Below are 17,278 nucleotides of genomic sequence, written 5' to 3'. Positions count from 1 at the left end.
TCCGGAGTGTCCCTGAACGCATCAGGGAAGCAGGGATGTTGCAGTGTCGCTCCCCCGCGGTCAGGACAGGAAGTGCTCGCTGCGAAGTGGAAATGCAAACAAACACGCACGCGCGCACACACACAACAAATACGTAACGAGATTAAAATGTCAGTTTTTATTAGATAAAAATGATGATTCAAATGGAACGTGTTACACAATTACTGAGAATTCTATTAAAGTCACATTCAGGGTTTAATTATTTGTTGGATATTCAGTTGTGTTTCTGTTTATGAAGAGTTTTTTTTCCGTGTATTCTGCCTGTGATACTTTTATTATGTGTTTCACGTGCAAATAATACATGTTAAAACGTAAGAACTATTCAATAACATGACAACTGTATATTGTTTTAACGTCGTTATTAATACTTTTCAGGGAACATAAAGAGAAAAACGTCATATGTATTCACGGAGTTAAGATGCAAAACAGTCGAACAGAAGGTTTTTAAAAAAGTCTCAAATTGAACAAAATAATGTCTGTTTATCTTATGAACGCTGACGGCCCCTGGTGGTGTAGATGGGAACTGCAACGCTAACCTCCTTTCAAAAACATGTTAAGAAACTATAAGGCTCAGATTTTCTAAAACAAAATTGATCAAAAATGAAATGATTAACTTTTTTTCTTCTTTTTTTAAAATGTTGTGAAACATGTTTCAATATATAAGAACATCTTGGTGTTAGGTTAGGTTAGGTAGAACTTTATTGATCCCTCAGGAGGTCTCCTTCAGGAAATTGTTTTTTCCTATTAGCCACAGCAATACAGCAATTATTCATAAAAAATAAAAATAAAATAAGAACAAGAACAAAGAGAAATAAAGAGAAAGAACAAGATGATAGAATCTAAGTATAAAGATAAAGAACATAGATCAACGAAAAAGAACATAGGTAAGGTTTGTGGTTTTATAAAAAATCAAAAATAAATCAATCAAAATAAAATATGAACAAGAGAAAGAACACAATTACACAATCTAAGTCTAAAGATAAAGATAAAGAACATAGATCAAAGAAAAACAACAAAGACAAAAGATACAAAGACTAACATAGAACAGAACATCCAGATACTCTCACTCCACTCCTGCCCTGAACTCAGAATTGTACAATTTAATAGCCCGAGGAATGAATGAGTCCTTGAGTCTATTTGTTTTGCACCTTGGAAGGAGCATTCGTGCACTCATTCTGCTTCTCTGCTCACTGATGACAGTGTTGAGCGGATGATGTCATCATCCATGATGGACAGTAGTTTGTTCAATGATCTCCTCTCAGCAACTGTCACCAGTGAGTCCAGCTTCATTCCAACCACAGAGCCAGCCTTCCTGATCAACATAAGATAAAGATACCTAAGGTAAAGAACATGTTAAATTTAATTATAAGCACAGTTTATCAATAATTATAGAGAAACATAAAACACAAAGGTAAAACTAATGGTGTTATGACTGACTTACTCACCCACCGAATGAGTGTGACATCACTTCACACTGGGAGGTGCTGATCCTCATCCTAGCAGCTCGACAAGTAAACTGAGAGTTGAGTCTATAGACCAGGGCAGAAGTACGATGAGAACAGAACACAATAGTCTTGTCATAGACGAGCTGGTCGTGTGTGTACTGGTCCTGCCCCGACTCGAACTTGGCTCCCTGCTGCCGGAACTCCGTCTGGACCATCTGGACCCACCAGAGAGATCATCGCTCTCCATTCAATTCATGTCTGTGCTCGAGAGAAAAACAACATCATTTATATCATCTTATTTTCTATATTTAGAGTTTTTTTCTTTAAATTCCAAATATATATCAGGAACAAAGAAACACGTCTCCACACTTCAGTCAGTCTGCAACAGCAACAATGTAAATATGAACAAAAAACACAATCTGTGACTTATTTGAACAATAAAATAAATACTTCCCGGGATCTATAAATTCTGATCAGCTTCTCACTACGGATCTTAAAATAAACTATATTAAAAGATGTATAAATGATTATGAAACATTATGCAACGACACCTAAAATGACTTGAGTATTTCACTTTTAAACATCTACTGGATACTTGATTAAAAAATAATTAAATGGTTAAAAAAAAAATAGAAGAAGAAACATCTAAGTTTCAATATCTGAATATTTTATTTAATAATCTGATGGCACTGATATAATTCTACTAAAGTTGTGGATTAGTATATGGAGTATTTGATTGTCATTGCAGAAATAAGTAAAGTCAATTCATTTTAATTCGTGTATTTTGTGTTGCTATAACTTCCTCGTATTTTGTATAACCATGGAGCAGCGACGATAAAGTCTATTATGTTCTAAAGTATTCATTTTTCGAAGGCGGCATCGTGGTTAAAAACAGTTTGTAACTTAAGATACTTCTCTCTCTCCTTTTGGTGACACAACTTAACTTTAATCCCAGAGTTCTCACTTTGATATCATGTAAAAACTAATATTACTTTGGTTTGGTTCGCTTGTAGCGACCATGCCCCCAACCCGGAAGTAGAAGATAGAGAGTCATGTCACTCCACGCTATTACTCTTTGTACTTAAGACGAGCGGTGGGCTTTTTTCAAACAACTTGTTGACTTCCGCACAAATGTTTAATCTAGTTAGTCAATATTACTATCACTAACTTTAGTTGAAATATTCACAATCGATTGTTGTTGTCGATCGATTAATAAACCGAATCAGAAGCCGTCGGTCGTCTCGGGCGGCGGGGAACCATCTCGCCTCGCCTGCTCCCTCTTTGGCCGTTAAACCAGTCGTCAGTCGACATCTTGCGCCACTGCATCATCAGCGCTGACGTGGACACTACGTGAGCAGCAGCCAGTCCACCCACCTCACTAGTGACGAGTCATACTACGTAAAAGTTCGGTAAGTACAGGCAGAAAGAAAGTCAGGCTCGTCCTGTTTTTTAAAAACTCTCTCGTCACCGGAGCCGAAGGGGCGTCCGCAGCAGGGGCGTCGCTCGAGTTAGTTGAGGTAACATGGCCGCACTGATGGAAGCGACAAGTTAGCGTGAAAGCTGCTGACAGTTGACGAAGTACGTCACGGCCGCCAGCGGAAGTGAGCGCGCGCCAGCCTTTTCCAAATAAAACTGCAGCAAACAAATGACGAACATTTTTTTAATTACTAAATAAAATTACGCAAAAAAATGATTTAAATCATTAATTCAGTTTGGCAACTCAACTTTTGAAAACTTAAAAAAAAAAAAAAATGACGTTGGAAAAGAAGTAGGTTGTACGTTGAAAAGTTTAAATAAAGTTTTTATTTTCAACACCTGTGTCCCGGGCGCAAAATCCGGTCTAGTTTGTATATATGTCCAGAAAGATTAGTCTTAAATCATTTTCAACACTATTATTATTGATGAAATTAGCTGGAACTCCTGTTGTGTTATCAATTTTCTGTTGTGTTCCTTGATTTTCTGGAACTCCTGTGTTGTTCTCAGTATTATCTTGCCCTTCAAAGTATATACTTTATTGAATATTGTTTTGATTGTTTAAGCGCTCTGTGACCCTGGTCTGGAAAAGCGCTATACAAATAAAAATGACTTACTTACTTACATTCAACTTGAATTCACTATATCTCACTTGTTGAGAATGAGCTGAGCTTGTGTTGTAATAAAGTGTAACATAAGAGTCACAATGAAGGAACTTTCAATGTAGTTCCTTGATTTTCTGGAACTCCTGTGTTGTTCTCAGTATTATCTTGACCTTAAAAATATATACTTTATTGAATATTGTTTTGATTGTTTAAGCGCTTTGTGACCCTGGTCTGGAAAAGCACTATATGAATACAAATTACTTACTCTCACGAGAGAGACTTTTAACGTGGATGAAGATCATAAACTATGTTGCCTCGTCCTCCACAGTTTCCGGCGGCTGACCATGGAGGCCTCAGTGTCGTCTCAGGAGGAGCATCTGTACGACTCCATGTCAGACGGGGATGATCAGCTCAGTGATGAAGCCGCGTCTCCTCAGGTGAACGACCAACACTCGACGGTTGATGAGATAAGATGGAAACCACGGTCAACTGACTCCTCTGTTCGCTCTCTTACTTCCATGAAACTGGACACGCATTCTAAGAACGCTTCTTTTTTTTTCTACTAAAACGAGTCCATTCAGAGAAATAATTAGTCAAAAATAAGGCCCAGAAAGATTCGGTAGCAAGAAAGAGTCGAGAACCAGAAAGACCTTAGAGCCAGTAAAAAAGGCTCAAGTGTCAATAGAAATGAAAATTGCGAGAGTCAGAATAAAAAGGGTCAAGAGCCAGATGGACTTGAGAGTCAATGGCAAGTAAAGAGCTAAGAGTCCAAAAAAAGACTTGAGAGCCAGAAAGAAACGATAGCCAATAGCAAGGAAAGAGCCAAGAGTCAGAAGGATTTGGTAGCAAGTGAGAGTCAGAAATGGTCTGAAATGGTTGAGATAAGGAAAGAGTCAAAAATTAGAGTCCATTTAGTTGGGAAAGAACTTGAAAATGTGTCTTAGTGGGAGGAAACCAGAGTGTGAAGTGATAAAGGAGTTCCTTCAGTGATGTGCAGTGAAACAGGAGCAACAGTGAGTTTGTCTGCAGGGCTCCGAGGCCAACGAACACTCGGACACGGAGACGCAGAAGAGACGCGAGATCCTGTCCAGACGTCCGTCTTACCGGTAAGAACCAAAACTCCACGAACCCCTGAAACCGCGAGATCCGAGTCAACAGCGGCCCCCGTTTGTCCGTCACCCAGGAAGATCCTGAGCGACCTGGACCTGACGGCCATCGCCAAAATGGGGGGGAAGACTGTGATGACGGGGGAGGAGGAGGAGGTGGTGACCATCAGCAGCGAGGCCTCGTCCATGCCCACGTCCGTCTTCCAGACCCGATCTGGACAATATAGTGAGTTTTTGTGTTGAAAGATGTCTTCGCTCTGAAGTTAGTGACGCTGAAACGTCATCATGGTGACTAACCTGGTGACTCAGTGCTGGTCGTCATGGCGACTTCCAGTCTGACGGCACAGATGGTTTTTTTAGATAACATGGCCGATGATGATGATGTCATTTCCTCTCCACAGTTGCCTTCACACAGGGCAGAGCCATCCAGCTGTGCGGCCCCGGGACGGAGGCCCCCCAGGGGGGTCAGTCCCTGACCGTGAGCAGCTCGGCCACCCCCCAGCCCGGCGCCACCATCCTGCAGTGCGCCACACAACACGGAGACACGCCGCAACAGTTCTACCTGCAGGGAGGACAAGTGCTGATCCAAGGTTAGACCCCAGACCTCCAGACCTCCCGCTACTGTGATGTCATTGTCTCGGCGTGTTACACAAGAAATGACCTTTAGACGCTCGGTGTGTTCCTGCGCCAGAGTGTTTCGTATGGAAGTAAATCAGTGTCGTCACAATATTCAATGTTGAAACTTTGAATTGAAATTTGTTTTTTTTAAGCATTTAATAATTTTTATAGAATAATTTAAATAATTTGACATATTTTTATATAAAAGGTTTAATTGTTTTTAGTTAAATTAATAATACAAATATTTTTATATTTTATAAAATTCATTATTTTTCTTTTACAGGTAGAGTTTGATTTTCTTATTCCAATAATAATATATTTTTTCTAACTTCTTTATTTTTTTAAATGGTAGTTTTAAATTCAATATAATAAATGTTTCTAAAATTGTGCCAGCAGACAATAATGAATATTAAATTCTAAGAATTAAAAACAATATAGTATTTAGAAAATGTATATTTGAACTATTGGAATTAAATGATCTAATTCAATGTGTAAAAAGAATTCTGTCATTTTGCAAATGTATTTTTCATTTAAATTATTTAACAAAATAACAAATACATTTGCAAACTTCAAATATAGAAATTATTGAATTAAATTGTAAAAAAAAATAATTAAATGGTTAAAAACGTATTGTTTGAATAAATGAAGAAACATTTAAGTTTCAATATTTTATCATTTAATATTCTGATGGCACTGATATAATTCTTCCATGGTTATGGATTATTTTGCATTTTAAAGTTGATGAACGGAGTCAAGAATTGGAAACACAGGTTAAGTTAAGATTTGTAAAGACACTTGAAATGCTGGGAAGTCAAGAGTCAAAAGGAGTTGATGTAAAAAGGGTTGAGAGTCAAAACCATTTGAGATTCAAAAGGAGTTGATATAAAAAGGGTTGAGAGTCAAAACCATTTGAGATTCAAAAGGAGTTGATATAAACAGGGTTGAGAGTCAAAAGAGGTTGATATTAAAAGAGTTGAGAGTCAAAATGGGTTGATGTATAAAGAGTTGAGAGTCAAAAGGGGTTGATATAAAAAGAGTTGAGAGTCAAAAGGGGTTGATATAAAAAGAGTTGAGAGTCAAAAGGGGTTGATATAAAAAGAGTTGAGAGTCAAAAGGAGTTGATATAAAAAGAGTTGAGAGTCAAAATAGGTTGATATAAAAAGAGTTGAGAGTCATAACGATTTAAGAGTCAATAGGAGTTAATATAAAAAGAGTTGAGTCAAAATGATTTAAGAGCCAAAAGGAGTTAATATAAAGAGAGTTGAGAGTCAAAAGGAGTTAATATACAAAGAGTTGAGAGTCAAAATGATTTAAGAGCCAAAAGGAGTTAATATAAAGAGAGTTGACAGTCAAAAGGAGGTAATATAAAATGAGTTGAGTCATAACGATTTGAGAGTCAAAAGGAGTCGATATAAAAAGAGTCGAGAGTCAAAAGGGGTTGATATAAAAAGAGTCGAGAGTTAAAAGGGGTTGATATAAAAAGAGTCGAGAGTCAAAAGGGGTTGATAATAAAAGAGTCAACAGTCAAAATGATTTAAGAGCCAAAAGGAGTGGATATAAAAGAGTTGAGACTCATAAGGGAGTTAATATAAAGAGTTGAGAGTCATAACAATTTGAGAGTCCAAAGGAGATGATATAAAGAGAGTTGAGAGTCAAAAGGAGCTAATATAAAAATAGTGAGTCATAACGATTTGAGAGTCAAAAGGAGTTGATATAAAAAGTTGAGAGTCAAAATGATTTAAGAGCCAAAAGGGGTTAATATAAAAAGAGTTGAGTCAAAAGGGGTTGATATAAAAAGAGTTGAGTCAAAATGGGTTGATATAAAAAGAGTTGAGAGTTAAAAGGGGTTGATATAAAAAGAGTTGAGAGTCAAAATGGGTTGATATAAAAATAGTTGAGAGTTAAAAGGGGTTGATATAAAAAGAGTTGAGAGTCAAAATGGGTTGATATAAAAAGAGTTGAAAGTCAAAAGGGGTTGATAGAAAAAGAGTTGAGAGTCAAAAGGGGTTGATATAAAAAGAGTTGAGAGTCAAAAGGGGTTGATATAAAAATAGTTGAAAGTCAAAAGGGGTTGATATAAAAAGAGTTGAGTTAAAAGGGGTTGATATAAAAAGAGTTGAGAGTCAAAATGGGTTGATATAAAAAGAGTTGAGAGTCAAAATGGGTTGATATAAAAAGAGTTGAGAGTCAAAAGGGTTGACATAAAAAGAGTTGAGAGTCAAAAGGGGTTGATATAAAAAGAGTTGAGAGTCAAAAGGGGTTGATATAAAAAGAGTTGAGAGTGAAAATGGGTTGATATAAAAAGAGTTGAGTCAAAAGGGGTTGATATAAAAAGAGTTGAGAGTCAAAATGGGTTGATATAAAAAGAGTTGAGAGTCAAAAGGAGTGGATATAAAAAGTTTAGAGTCATAACAATTTAAGAGCTGATATAAAAAGAGTTGAGAGTCAAAAGGGGTTGATATAAAAAGTGTTGAGAGTTAAAAGGGGTTGATATAAAAAGAGTTGAAAGTCAAAAGGGGTTGATATAAAAAGAGTTGAGATTTAAAAGGGGTTGTTATAAAAAGAGTTGAGAGTTAAAAGGGGTTGATATAAAAAGAGTTGAGAGTTAAAAGGAGTGGATATAAAAAGTTTAGAGTCATAACAATTTAAGAGCTGATATAAAAAGAGTTGAGAGTCAAAAGGGGTTGATATAAAAAGTGTTGAGAGTTAAAAGGGGTTGATATAAAAAGAGTTGAAAGTCAAAAGGGGTTGATATAAAAAGAGTTGAGAGTTAAAAGGAGTGGATATAAAAAGTTTAGAGTCATAACAATTTAAGAGCTGATATAAAAAGAGTTGAGAGTCAAAAGGGGTTGATATAAAAAGAGTTGAGAGTTAAAAGGGGTTGTTATAAAAAGAGTTGAGAGTTAAAAGGGGTTGATATAAAAAGAGTCGAGAGTCAAAAGGGGTTGATATAAAAAGAGTCGAGAGTCAAAAGGGGTTGATAATAAAAGAGTCAACAGTCAAAATGATTTAAGAGCCAAAAGGAGTGGATATAAAAAGAGTTGAGACTCATAAGGGAGTTAATATAAAGAGTTGAGAGTCATAACAATTTGAGAGTCCAAAGGAGATGATGTAAAGAGAGTTGAGAGTCAAAAGGAGCTAATATAAAAATAGTGAGTCATAACGATTTGAGAGTCAAAAGGAGTTGATATAAAAAGTTGAGAGTCAAAATGATTTAAGAGCCAAAAGGGGTTAATATAAAAAGAGTTGAGTCAAAAGGGGTTGATATAAAAAGAGTTGAGTCAAAATGGGTTGATATAAAAAGAGTTGAGAGTTAAAAGGGGTTGATATAAAAAGAGTTGAGAGTCAAAATGGGTTGATATAAAAATAGTTGAGAGTTAAAAGGGGTTGATATAAAAAGAGTTGAGAGTCAAAATGGGTTGATATAAAAAGAGTTGAAAGTCAAAAGGGGTTGATAGAAAAAGAGTTGAGAGTCAAAAGGGGTTGATATAAAAATAGTTGAGAGTCAAAAGGGGTTGATATAAAAATAGTTGAAAGTCAAAAGGGGTTGATATAAAAAGAGTTGAGTTAAAAGGGGTTGATATAAAAAGAGTTGAGAGTCAAAATGGGTTGATATAAAAAGAGTTGAGAGTCAAAATGGGTTGATATAAAAAGAGTTGAGAGTCAAAAGGGTTGACATAAAAAGAGTTGAGAGTCAAAAGGGTTGACATAAAAAGAGTTGAGAGTCAAAAGGGGTTGATATAAAAAGAGTTGAGAGTCAAAAGGGGTTGATATAAAAAGAGTTGAGAGTGAAAATGGGTTGATATAAAAAGAGTTGAGTCAAAAGGGGTTGATATAAAAAGAGTTGAGAGTCAAAATGGGTTGATATAAAAAGAGTTGAGAGTCAAAATGGGTTGATATAAAAAGAGTTGAGAGTCAAAAGGAGTGGATATAAAAAGTTTAGAGTCATAACAATTTAAGAGCTGATATAAAAAGAGTTGAGAGTCAAAAGGGGTTGATATAAAAAGTGTTGAGAGTTAAAAGGGGTTGATATAAAAAGAGTTGAAAGTCAAAAGGGGTTGATATAAAAAGAGTTGAGATTTAAAAGGGGTTGTTATAAAAAGAGTTGAGAGTTAAAAGGGGTTGATATAAAAAGAGTTGAGAGTTAAAAGGAGTGGATATAAAAAGTTTAGAGTCATAACAATTTAAGAGCTGATATAAAAAGAGTTGAGAGTCAAAAGGGGTTGATATAAAAAGTGTTGAGAGTTAAAAGGGGTTGATATAAAAAGAGTTGAAAGTCAAAAGGGGTTGATATAAAAAGAGTTGAGAGTTAAAAGGAGTGGATATAAAAAGTTTAGAGTCATAACAATTTAAGAGCTGATATAAAAAGAGTTGAGAGTCAAAAGGGGTTGATATAAAAAGTGTTGAGAGTTAAAAGGGGTTGATATAAAAAGAGTTGAAAGTCAAAAGGGGTTGATATAAAAAGAGTTGAGAGTTAAAAGGGGTTGTTATAAAAAGAGTTGAGAGTTAAAAGGGGTTGATATAAAAAGAGTTGAAAGTCAAAAGGGGTTGATATAAAAAGAGTTGAGAGTTAAAAGGGGTTGTTATAAAAAGAGTTGAGAGTTAAAAGGGGTTGATATAAAAAGAGTTGAAAGTCAAAAGGGGTTGATATAAAAAGAGTTGAGAGTTAAAAGGGGTTGTTATAAAAAGAGTTGAGAGTTAAAAGGGGTTGATATAAAAAGAGTTGAAAGTCAAAAGGGGTTGATATAAAAAGAGTTGAGAGTCAAAAGGGGTTGATATAAAAAGTGTTGAGAGTCAAAAGGGGTTGATATAAAAAGTGTTGAGCTAAAAGGGGTTGATATAAAAAGAGTTGAAAGTCAAAAGGGGTTGATATAAAAAGAGTTGAGAGTTAAAAGGGGTTGTTATAAAAAGAGTTGAGAGTTAAAAGGGGTTGATATAAAAAGAGTTGAAAGTCAAAAGGGGTTGATATAAAAAGAGTTGAGAGTCAAAAGGGGTTGATATAAAAAGAGTTGAGAGTTAAAAGGGGTTGATATAAAAAGAGTTGAAAGTCAAAAGGGGTTGATATAAAAAGAGTTGAGAGTTAATAGGAGTGGATATAAAAAGAGTTGAAAGTCAAAAGGGGTTGATATAAAAAGAGTTGAAAGTCAAAAGGGGTTGATATAAAAAGAGTTGAAAGTCAAAAGGGGTTGATATAAAAAGAGTTGAAAGTCAAAAGGGGTTGATATAAAAAGAGTTCAGAGTTAAAAGGAGTGGATATAAAAAGAGTTGAAAGTCAAAAGGGGTTGATATAAAAAGAGTTGAGAGTTAAAAAGAGTGGATATAAAAAGTTTAGAGTCATAACAATTTAAGAGCTGATATAAAAAGAGTTGAGAGTCAAAAGGGGTTGATATAAAAAGTGTTGAGAGTTAAAAGGGGTTGATATAAAAAGAGTTGAAAGTCAAAAGGGGTTGATATAAAAAGAGTTGAGAGTTAAAAGGGGTTGTTATAAAAAGAGTTGAGAGTTAAAAGGGGTTGATATAAAAAGAGTTGAAAGTCAAAAGGGGTTGATATAAAAAGAGTTGAGAGTTAAAAGGAGTGGATATAAAAAGTTTAGAGTCATAACAATTTGAGAGCTGATATAAAAAGAGTTGAGAGTCAAAAGGGGTTGATATAAAAAGTGTTGAGCTAAAAGGGGTTGATATAAAAAGAGTTGAAAGTCAAAAGGGGTTGATATAAAAAGAGTTGAGAGTTAAAAGGGGTTGTTATAAAAAGAGTTGAGAGTTAAAAGGGGTTGATATAAAAAGAGTTGAAAGTCAAAATGGGTTGATATAAAAAGAGTTGAGAGTTAAAAGGAGTGGATATAAAAAGTTTAGAGTCATAACAATTTAAGAGCTGATATAAAAAGAGTTGAGAGTCAAAAGGGGTTGATATAAAAAGAGTTGAGAGTTAAAAGGGGTTGATATAAAAAGAGTTGAAAGTCAAAAGGGGTTGATATAAAAAGAGTTGAAAGTCAAAAGGGGTTGATATAAAAAGAGTTGAGAGTTAAAAGGAGTGGATATAAAAAGAGTTGAAAGTCAAAAGGGGTTGATATAAAAAGAGTTGAGAGTTAAAAGGAGTGGATATAAAAAGTTTAGAGTCATAACAATTTAAGAGCTGATATAAAAATAGTTGAGAGTCAAAAGGGGTTGATATAAAAAGAGTTGAGAGTTAAAAGGGGTTGATATAAAAAGAGTTGAAAGTCAAAAGGGGTTGATATAAAAAGAGTTGAAAGTCAAAAGGGGTTGATATAAAAAGAGTTGAGAGTTAAAAGGAGTGGATATAAAAAGTTTAGAGTCATAACAATTTAAGAGTTGATATAAAAAGAGTTGAGAGTCAAAAGGGGTTGATATAAAAAGTGTTGAGAGTTAAAAGGGGTTGATAGAAAAAGAGTTGAAAGTCAAAAGGGGTTGATATAAAAAGAGTTGAAAGTCAAAAGGGGTTGATATAAAAAGAGTTGAGAGTTAAAAGGAGTGGATATAAAAAGAGTTGAAAGTCAAAAGGGGTTGATATAAAAAGAGTTGAGAGTTAAAAGGAGTGGATATAAAAAGTTTAGAGTCATAACAATTTAAGAGCTGATATAAAAATAGTTGAGAGTCAAAAGGGGTTGATATAAAAAGAGTTGAGAGTTAAAAGGGGTTGATATAAAAAGAGTTGAAAGTCAAAAGGGGTTGATATAAAAAGAGTTGAAAGTCAAAAGGGGTTGATATAAAAAGAGTTGAGAGTTAAAAGGAGTGGATATAAAAAGTTTAGAGTCATAACAATTTAAGAGTTGATATAAAAAGAGTTGAGAGTCAAAAGGGGTTGATATAAAAAGTGTTGAGAGTTAAAAGGGGTTGATAGAAAAAGAGTTGAAAGTCAAAAGCAGTTGATGTAAAATAGTTGAGTCAAAAGTGTTTGAGTTAAAACCGTCTAAAAGAGTTGTCAACAGTCAAAAGTGTGAAAAAACAAGTCATACAATCAAACTAAATGTTCAGAGACCGAGTGTGACGTCTGCTGCTGACACTGATCTCTGCGTCAGATTATTAAGAAATAAAATTTAAAAAAAGTCGAGTTTTTAAAACCTGCAGCCACGGTTTTCTCGGCTGACACCGGGGACACAATATCCTCTTGTTTGTCGAGCGTCTCTCTAGTTGCGTCACCGGGAGCTAAAAATAGCGTCCCCGGCCCCGCCTCCTCACCCCTCCTCCCTCCTCCCTCCTCCCAGCACTTGAGCGCTCTAAACCCGGGGAGGGCGGGAGCGACTCTAATCCCGGCCGCTTGACTTGAGAGGTGGGCGATGATGTCACTGTGATGTCAATGCCCGTAATTGTAATCACGCCGTAAAGTTGCCGAGCGCCGCAGACCGGGAGAGGAGCTCCAGACGCTCGCAAGCCGCTTTGCTTTTTTCGGTTTCTTCCTGAAACACAACTTTTTTGAGGTGCTGGATTACTGGAGAGGAGAGATGGCCGTCACCGGGGACGAGACCGAGTCAGGTACTTGAAGGTGTTCTTGTTTTTTTTATGACGAGACACGAGCAGGAAGTGAATGGGAAACGCTGGAGAAAAGTTGTTTACACGGGATTGTTGTTGTTGTTTTTGTTGTGAAGTTGGAGCGCTCGGGCTTGTTTCTCTTCAGCAAACACACGTACAAGCCTGGAGCGCTCGAACGGTCGTCGGGCAGAACGAGTGGAGAGGAGGAAGAGGAGGAGGAGGAGAAGGAGGGCTGGTGGGTGAGAGAGCGTGAGGGGGAGGGAGGAGAGGAGGAGAGGAGGGGGGGGAGATAGTTGCTGCTTTGACGTCACTCCGGTTTCCTGGAACAGAAGCGAGCAGCAGAGAATGCAAACAGGGCGAGTGAGACGCACACATTGACGTCAGCAGTGCGCGAGTCACAGTTCTCGTCACAATAAGAGTGTGTGTGAGTGTTTGCTTTTGAACGCACACACGTGTGTGTGTGTGTGTGTCTTTGGTAGAAACTTCTCTGGGACTTTAGAGCTACAGGTGACGCTGGTTTTGGTGGATTGTTTTTGCGCGTCAGAGCCGAGTGACGGACGAGAACACGTCACTAGACGCTCATGGTGAACTCATCGCACGGTGAGTCACGGTGAGAGCAGCACATGCTGTCAGTAAGTTGATGCTTTTGAATGACTTATTATTTATCTGGTTTTAAAATATAAATAATAAATATGCAGTTATATTTTAGTTTAAAAAGACATGTTTGCGTAACATATTTAGTTACAAATCTAAATGGTAATGTAGTGAAAGTAAATGTAATGTAATAGTAATGTAATAGTAAATTATGTGTATTTTTGGGATGGACACCTTATAATACAAAAAAAAAAGTTTTTCCTGAAAATGTAATATACACATTTTAACACAATTTTAAAATGTAACAATTTAAATACATATCTATATTTATAAAAGTATAAATATATATTATTAAAAAAAAAACTGAGAAAGAAAATGGAAAATAGATAACTGTGTTCATTCTTTGATAAATATATATATTTTTTAATTAAATTAAATTTTACATAGTTTAAAACTTATAGAAATATGTTAGATATTTGGTTAAAAATCAAAATGGAAGATGAAGAAACATTAAATGGAATTTTAATAAAGTATATAAGGGCACAATATATTTTAACTGAAAATATGTAATACAAACCTTAAAATGTAGTTTAACAATTATAATCAATATTTATATACATTATATTACATACAATACATATATTTACTGGCTTTAAATCAATGCATGAAAATAAAAGTAATGATTAAAAAAAAATGAGTATAAATCTACTGTAGTGTTTAGATATAACAACAGAAACGGTCAAAACCATAACAGTCGAGGGCCTCTTGTGGTCCCCGGGCCACACTTGCTCCAGCAGTTAAAAACATGTGAAGCTCCAGAATCCACCAGGATTCTAGGTCACCACAGGTTTCATCACTGTGTTGCCGTGACGACGGTAAACACAGGTGTCGTCAGCGGGAAAGTGTACCTGATGACATCATGGTCTCAGCGGGTGTTTGAGCGACTCTCTCTGTGTCTCCTCAGCCGCCACCGGAGACATTCCCGCCTACCAGCTGAGGTCGCCCAACTCGGGTCTGGCCCAGAGTATCGTGATGGCCGCCTCGCCGGGGACCACTCACAGCCCCGTGACGCACCACGCCGAGGAGGTCACGCGCAAGAGGGAAGTGCGGCTGCTGAAGAACAGGTAACGCGGAGCGGATACACAACATGCTGCCACCAGAGACCGACAACTGACACACACTGGCATGACGACCACGACAAAAGCAGGGAAACTAACATTAAGGAAATACATTTTCATGATAAGTTACCACTCAGTGCAAGAAGGTTGTTGGTTCACTTCCAGCTTTAGATGGACAAGGTTCTTCAGTGGGTTTACTCCAGTTTCCTCCCACAAAAACACACAGATGTTGATTTTCTACACTTAATTATGTGTACTGTAGGTGTCACAGAACCGCCATTTAAATACAATTATTTTTCTCAAGCAATTGAAATTTGCCTGAATCTGGATTCAGGTGTTTTTGCAGAAACGACTGGAACATCTCACACTTCTGTGACTGACACACACACACACACACCAGCAGGAACTGAAACAACTGTTTAGCCAACACACTTTCACGACCAACGATGACGTCACCGTGTCCAAGTGTTCGGATCAGAACCTAAAAACTTCTTCCTCCTCCTCTCCCACAGGGAGGCGGCGCGCGAGTGTCGCAGGAAAAAGAAGGAGTACGTCAAGTGTCTGGAGAACCGGGTGGCGGTGCTGGAGAACCAAAACAAGACGCTGATCGAGGAGCTGAAGGCTCTGAAGGACATTTACTGCCACAAGGGCGAGTAGGGGGGAGAAAAGAGACTCTTGTTTCGCAGAAGTGTGCGTGCGCGTCTGCTCACTCAGGCCCGGTTCTGACCCACCAACCAACCAAAACCGCTCGCCAGCTCGCCCTCCGCTCTTGTGCTCCGTGAGAAGACCCCGCCCCCCCGAGTCAGCCGACCGAGAGGACAGGAAGAGGAAGTGCTACTGACACAGCAGCCAGGTTCCCCCGACGCCACAGACCCACCAGCAGCTGTCGGCCCGCTTGCATTCCAACCTGACGAAATTAGGTCAAGATTGTCCCCCCCGACGCGGCGCCGCAGGAGAGAACGTGTCGTTTTATTTTCTGTCAACTGAAATTTTATACTACTGAGACGATCCTTTTTGTACTTTTAACTCCACAAAAGTCACTCACGGACTCGTGCGGCGCGAAGCATTCCCCGACCGCGTCCACCGACCCGCAGCTGACGAGAGGTTCTCTCAGTCGGAACCACCTGAAGAGCAACAAGCACAAAAAAAACACCATCAGGTCCGGACTCGTCACACTTATGCAAACGTTCACTTCATTTGGTTCCTGCTTTTGTCTTCTGGACGTTCATGACGCCAGCGGACGGTTACAAAAAAAAAACCATGTCTCAGAAAATCCTCTCGCTTCGTTTCGCTTTTTTTTTTTTCCTCCCTCCTCAGTTTGTTTCCTGTCTCTAGGTCAGTAGTGAGTTCACGCCCTGCATAGATGATCTTTGGCTGCATCGCTCTGGTATTTAATTACAGATTTTGTAAACGTGTGTGTGTGCGTATGCGTGTGTGTGTGTGAGAGAGCAGAGGAGTGTTTCAGTTTCTTTAAACTGTCTGTGATCGTTCTTCAGTGACCCTCGTCTTTCGTTTGGATTGTTAAACCAAAATGTTGTTTTGTTTATCTAATAAAATATTCAAATGAAAGCAGCTGGCTTGATTTCTAAAACATTATGACCACAAGAGAATAAAATGTTTCTTCATCGGTTGGTTTTTGATTATTACAAATGTTGTTTGTGACTCACACCTTTGACCTCAAGTTGACCTTTACTAATGAAAGAGTCTTTCTTACATTTAATAAGATCTGTCATTTTGTTCATGCATGAATCTTTCCCTTCATTTCCACGTTGTGACTTTTTATACGGTCAATTTCCTTCTTTTCCCTGAAGCGACATTAAAACATTTTGGGAGAATATTTTTTTATCTGTTTTTCTTCTCTGCGTTCACAAGTTTTTCTTGAGATTTTTAATTTCTTACATTTAAGAAGATCTGTCTTTTTGTTCATGCATGAATCGTTCCCTTCATTTCCACGTTGTGACTTTTTAAATGATCGATTTCGTTTTTTCCCCCAAAGCGACATTAAAACATTTTTGGAGACTATTCACAAGTTTTTTTGTGTTTTTTTTCTTACATCAAATGACCTTTTGGCCATTTTTCCCGCCCCTATTTGTTGTCAATTGTTTGAGAAAAAGTCCTTAACAGAGAAGTGCCATTTAAATAAAAATAATATATATATAATATATATATATATATATATATATATATATATATATAATTTTTCTGGTGTAGCAGAAACATCACATTCCCGAGTGAAAACAATTTCTGTTAAATCTTGTTGCACCTGTTCAAGGCACAGGGTTCGCGCACAACTCTTCCTATCGCTCCTTTTAAAGCTCTTTTCACTGGAAAACCTTGAGGAAACATCTCGGTGTCACGCTTCTGAGAGGTTGCCATGGCAACACATGATTCAGCTGTCGACCTTCAGGCCATCTTTTCACACACAAGCGAGTCTCTTTTTATATGAATTAAAACTCCCATAAAACTCAATGTTCCACTGTAAATGTTCACTCCAGCTGCTGGACTAAAAACAAGAAAACATTCTACTTTTATTTCAGTGTAAAAACCTCACTCTCAGCAGGTTCTGTGTCTCCAGGTGGATTATAACTTTGTGGCTTTTAAAAAAAAAAAATCCAAGAGTGGAATTTTCCACCAGAACTCACGTGCGCAATAGTGACGGAGGAGCGACGTCATCACTGCAGCTCAGACGCCAGTTCTTTTCCCTAAAGGCCAGAATTATTTTTCTAAATATTTTAAAGAATGTTTATATATATATATATATATTTTAATAATTAAGTTATCTCTTAACTTTTA

The 17,278-nt window shown here is 37.1% G+C and overlaps 1 protein-coding gene across 3 annotated transcripts; it reads left to right on the top strand.

Annotated features, from left to right (window-relative positions):
- Positions 1-1,362: 1,362 nt before the first annotated feature.
- On the top strand, positions 1,363-16,054 carry crema (cAMP responsive element modulator a). 3 transcript variants are annotated; one of them, XM_087810663.1, is made up of 7 exons: positions 1,363-1,380; positions 3,891-3,999; positions 4,592-4,668; positions 4,746-4,894; positions 5,070-5,258; positions 14,332-14,491; positions 14,998-16,054. In XM_087810663.1, the coding sequence occupies exons 2-7, from the start codon at positions 3,907-3,909 to the stop codon at positions 15,140-15,142; spliced, it is 813 nt and encodes a 270-aa protein (XP_087666789.1). In that variant the 5' UTR covers positions 1,363-1,380; positions 3,891-3,906; the 3' UTR covers positions 15,143-16,054. The 3 variants fall into 3 exon arrangements, with proteins under 3 accessions (XP_087666789.1, XP_087666788.1, XP_087666791.1); XM_087810662.1 differs by lacking the exon at positions 1,363-1,380 and adding an exon at positions 2,712-2,893; XM_087810665.1 differs by lacking the exon at positions 1,363-1,380 and adding an exon at positions 2,986-3,001.
- Positions 16,055-17,278: the final 1,224 nt, after the last annotated feature.

The sequence above is a fragment of the Callionymus lyra genome, chromosome 16 (assembly GCF_982586985.1).
Source record: "Callionymus lyra chromosome 16, fCalLyr1.hap1.1, whole genome shotgun sequence".
Classification (NCBI taxonomy): domain Eukaryota; kingdom Metazoa; phylum Chordata; class Actinopteri; order Syngnathiformes; family Callionymidae; genus Callionymus; species Callionymus lyra.
Note: the sequence above shows the minus strand (reverse complement) of the source record. Positions and strands in the feature narration are given on the sequence as shown.

Excerpts from the sequence above, each read along its gene's own strand:
- crema (XM_087810663.1), top strand. The coding sequence starts at position 3,907 with ATGGAGGCCTCAGTGTCGTCTCAGGAGGAGCATCTGTACGACTCCATG. Across the intron at positions 4,000-4,591 it reads ATGAAGCCGCGTCTCCTCAG|GGCTCCGAGGCCAACGAACA; the intron begins GTGAACGACCAA and ends GTTTGTCTGCAG. Across the intron at positions 14,492-14,997 it reads GTGCGGCTGCTGAAGAACAG|GGAGGCGGCGCGCGAGTGTC; the intron begins GTAACGCGGAGC and ends CCTCTCCCACAG.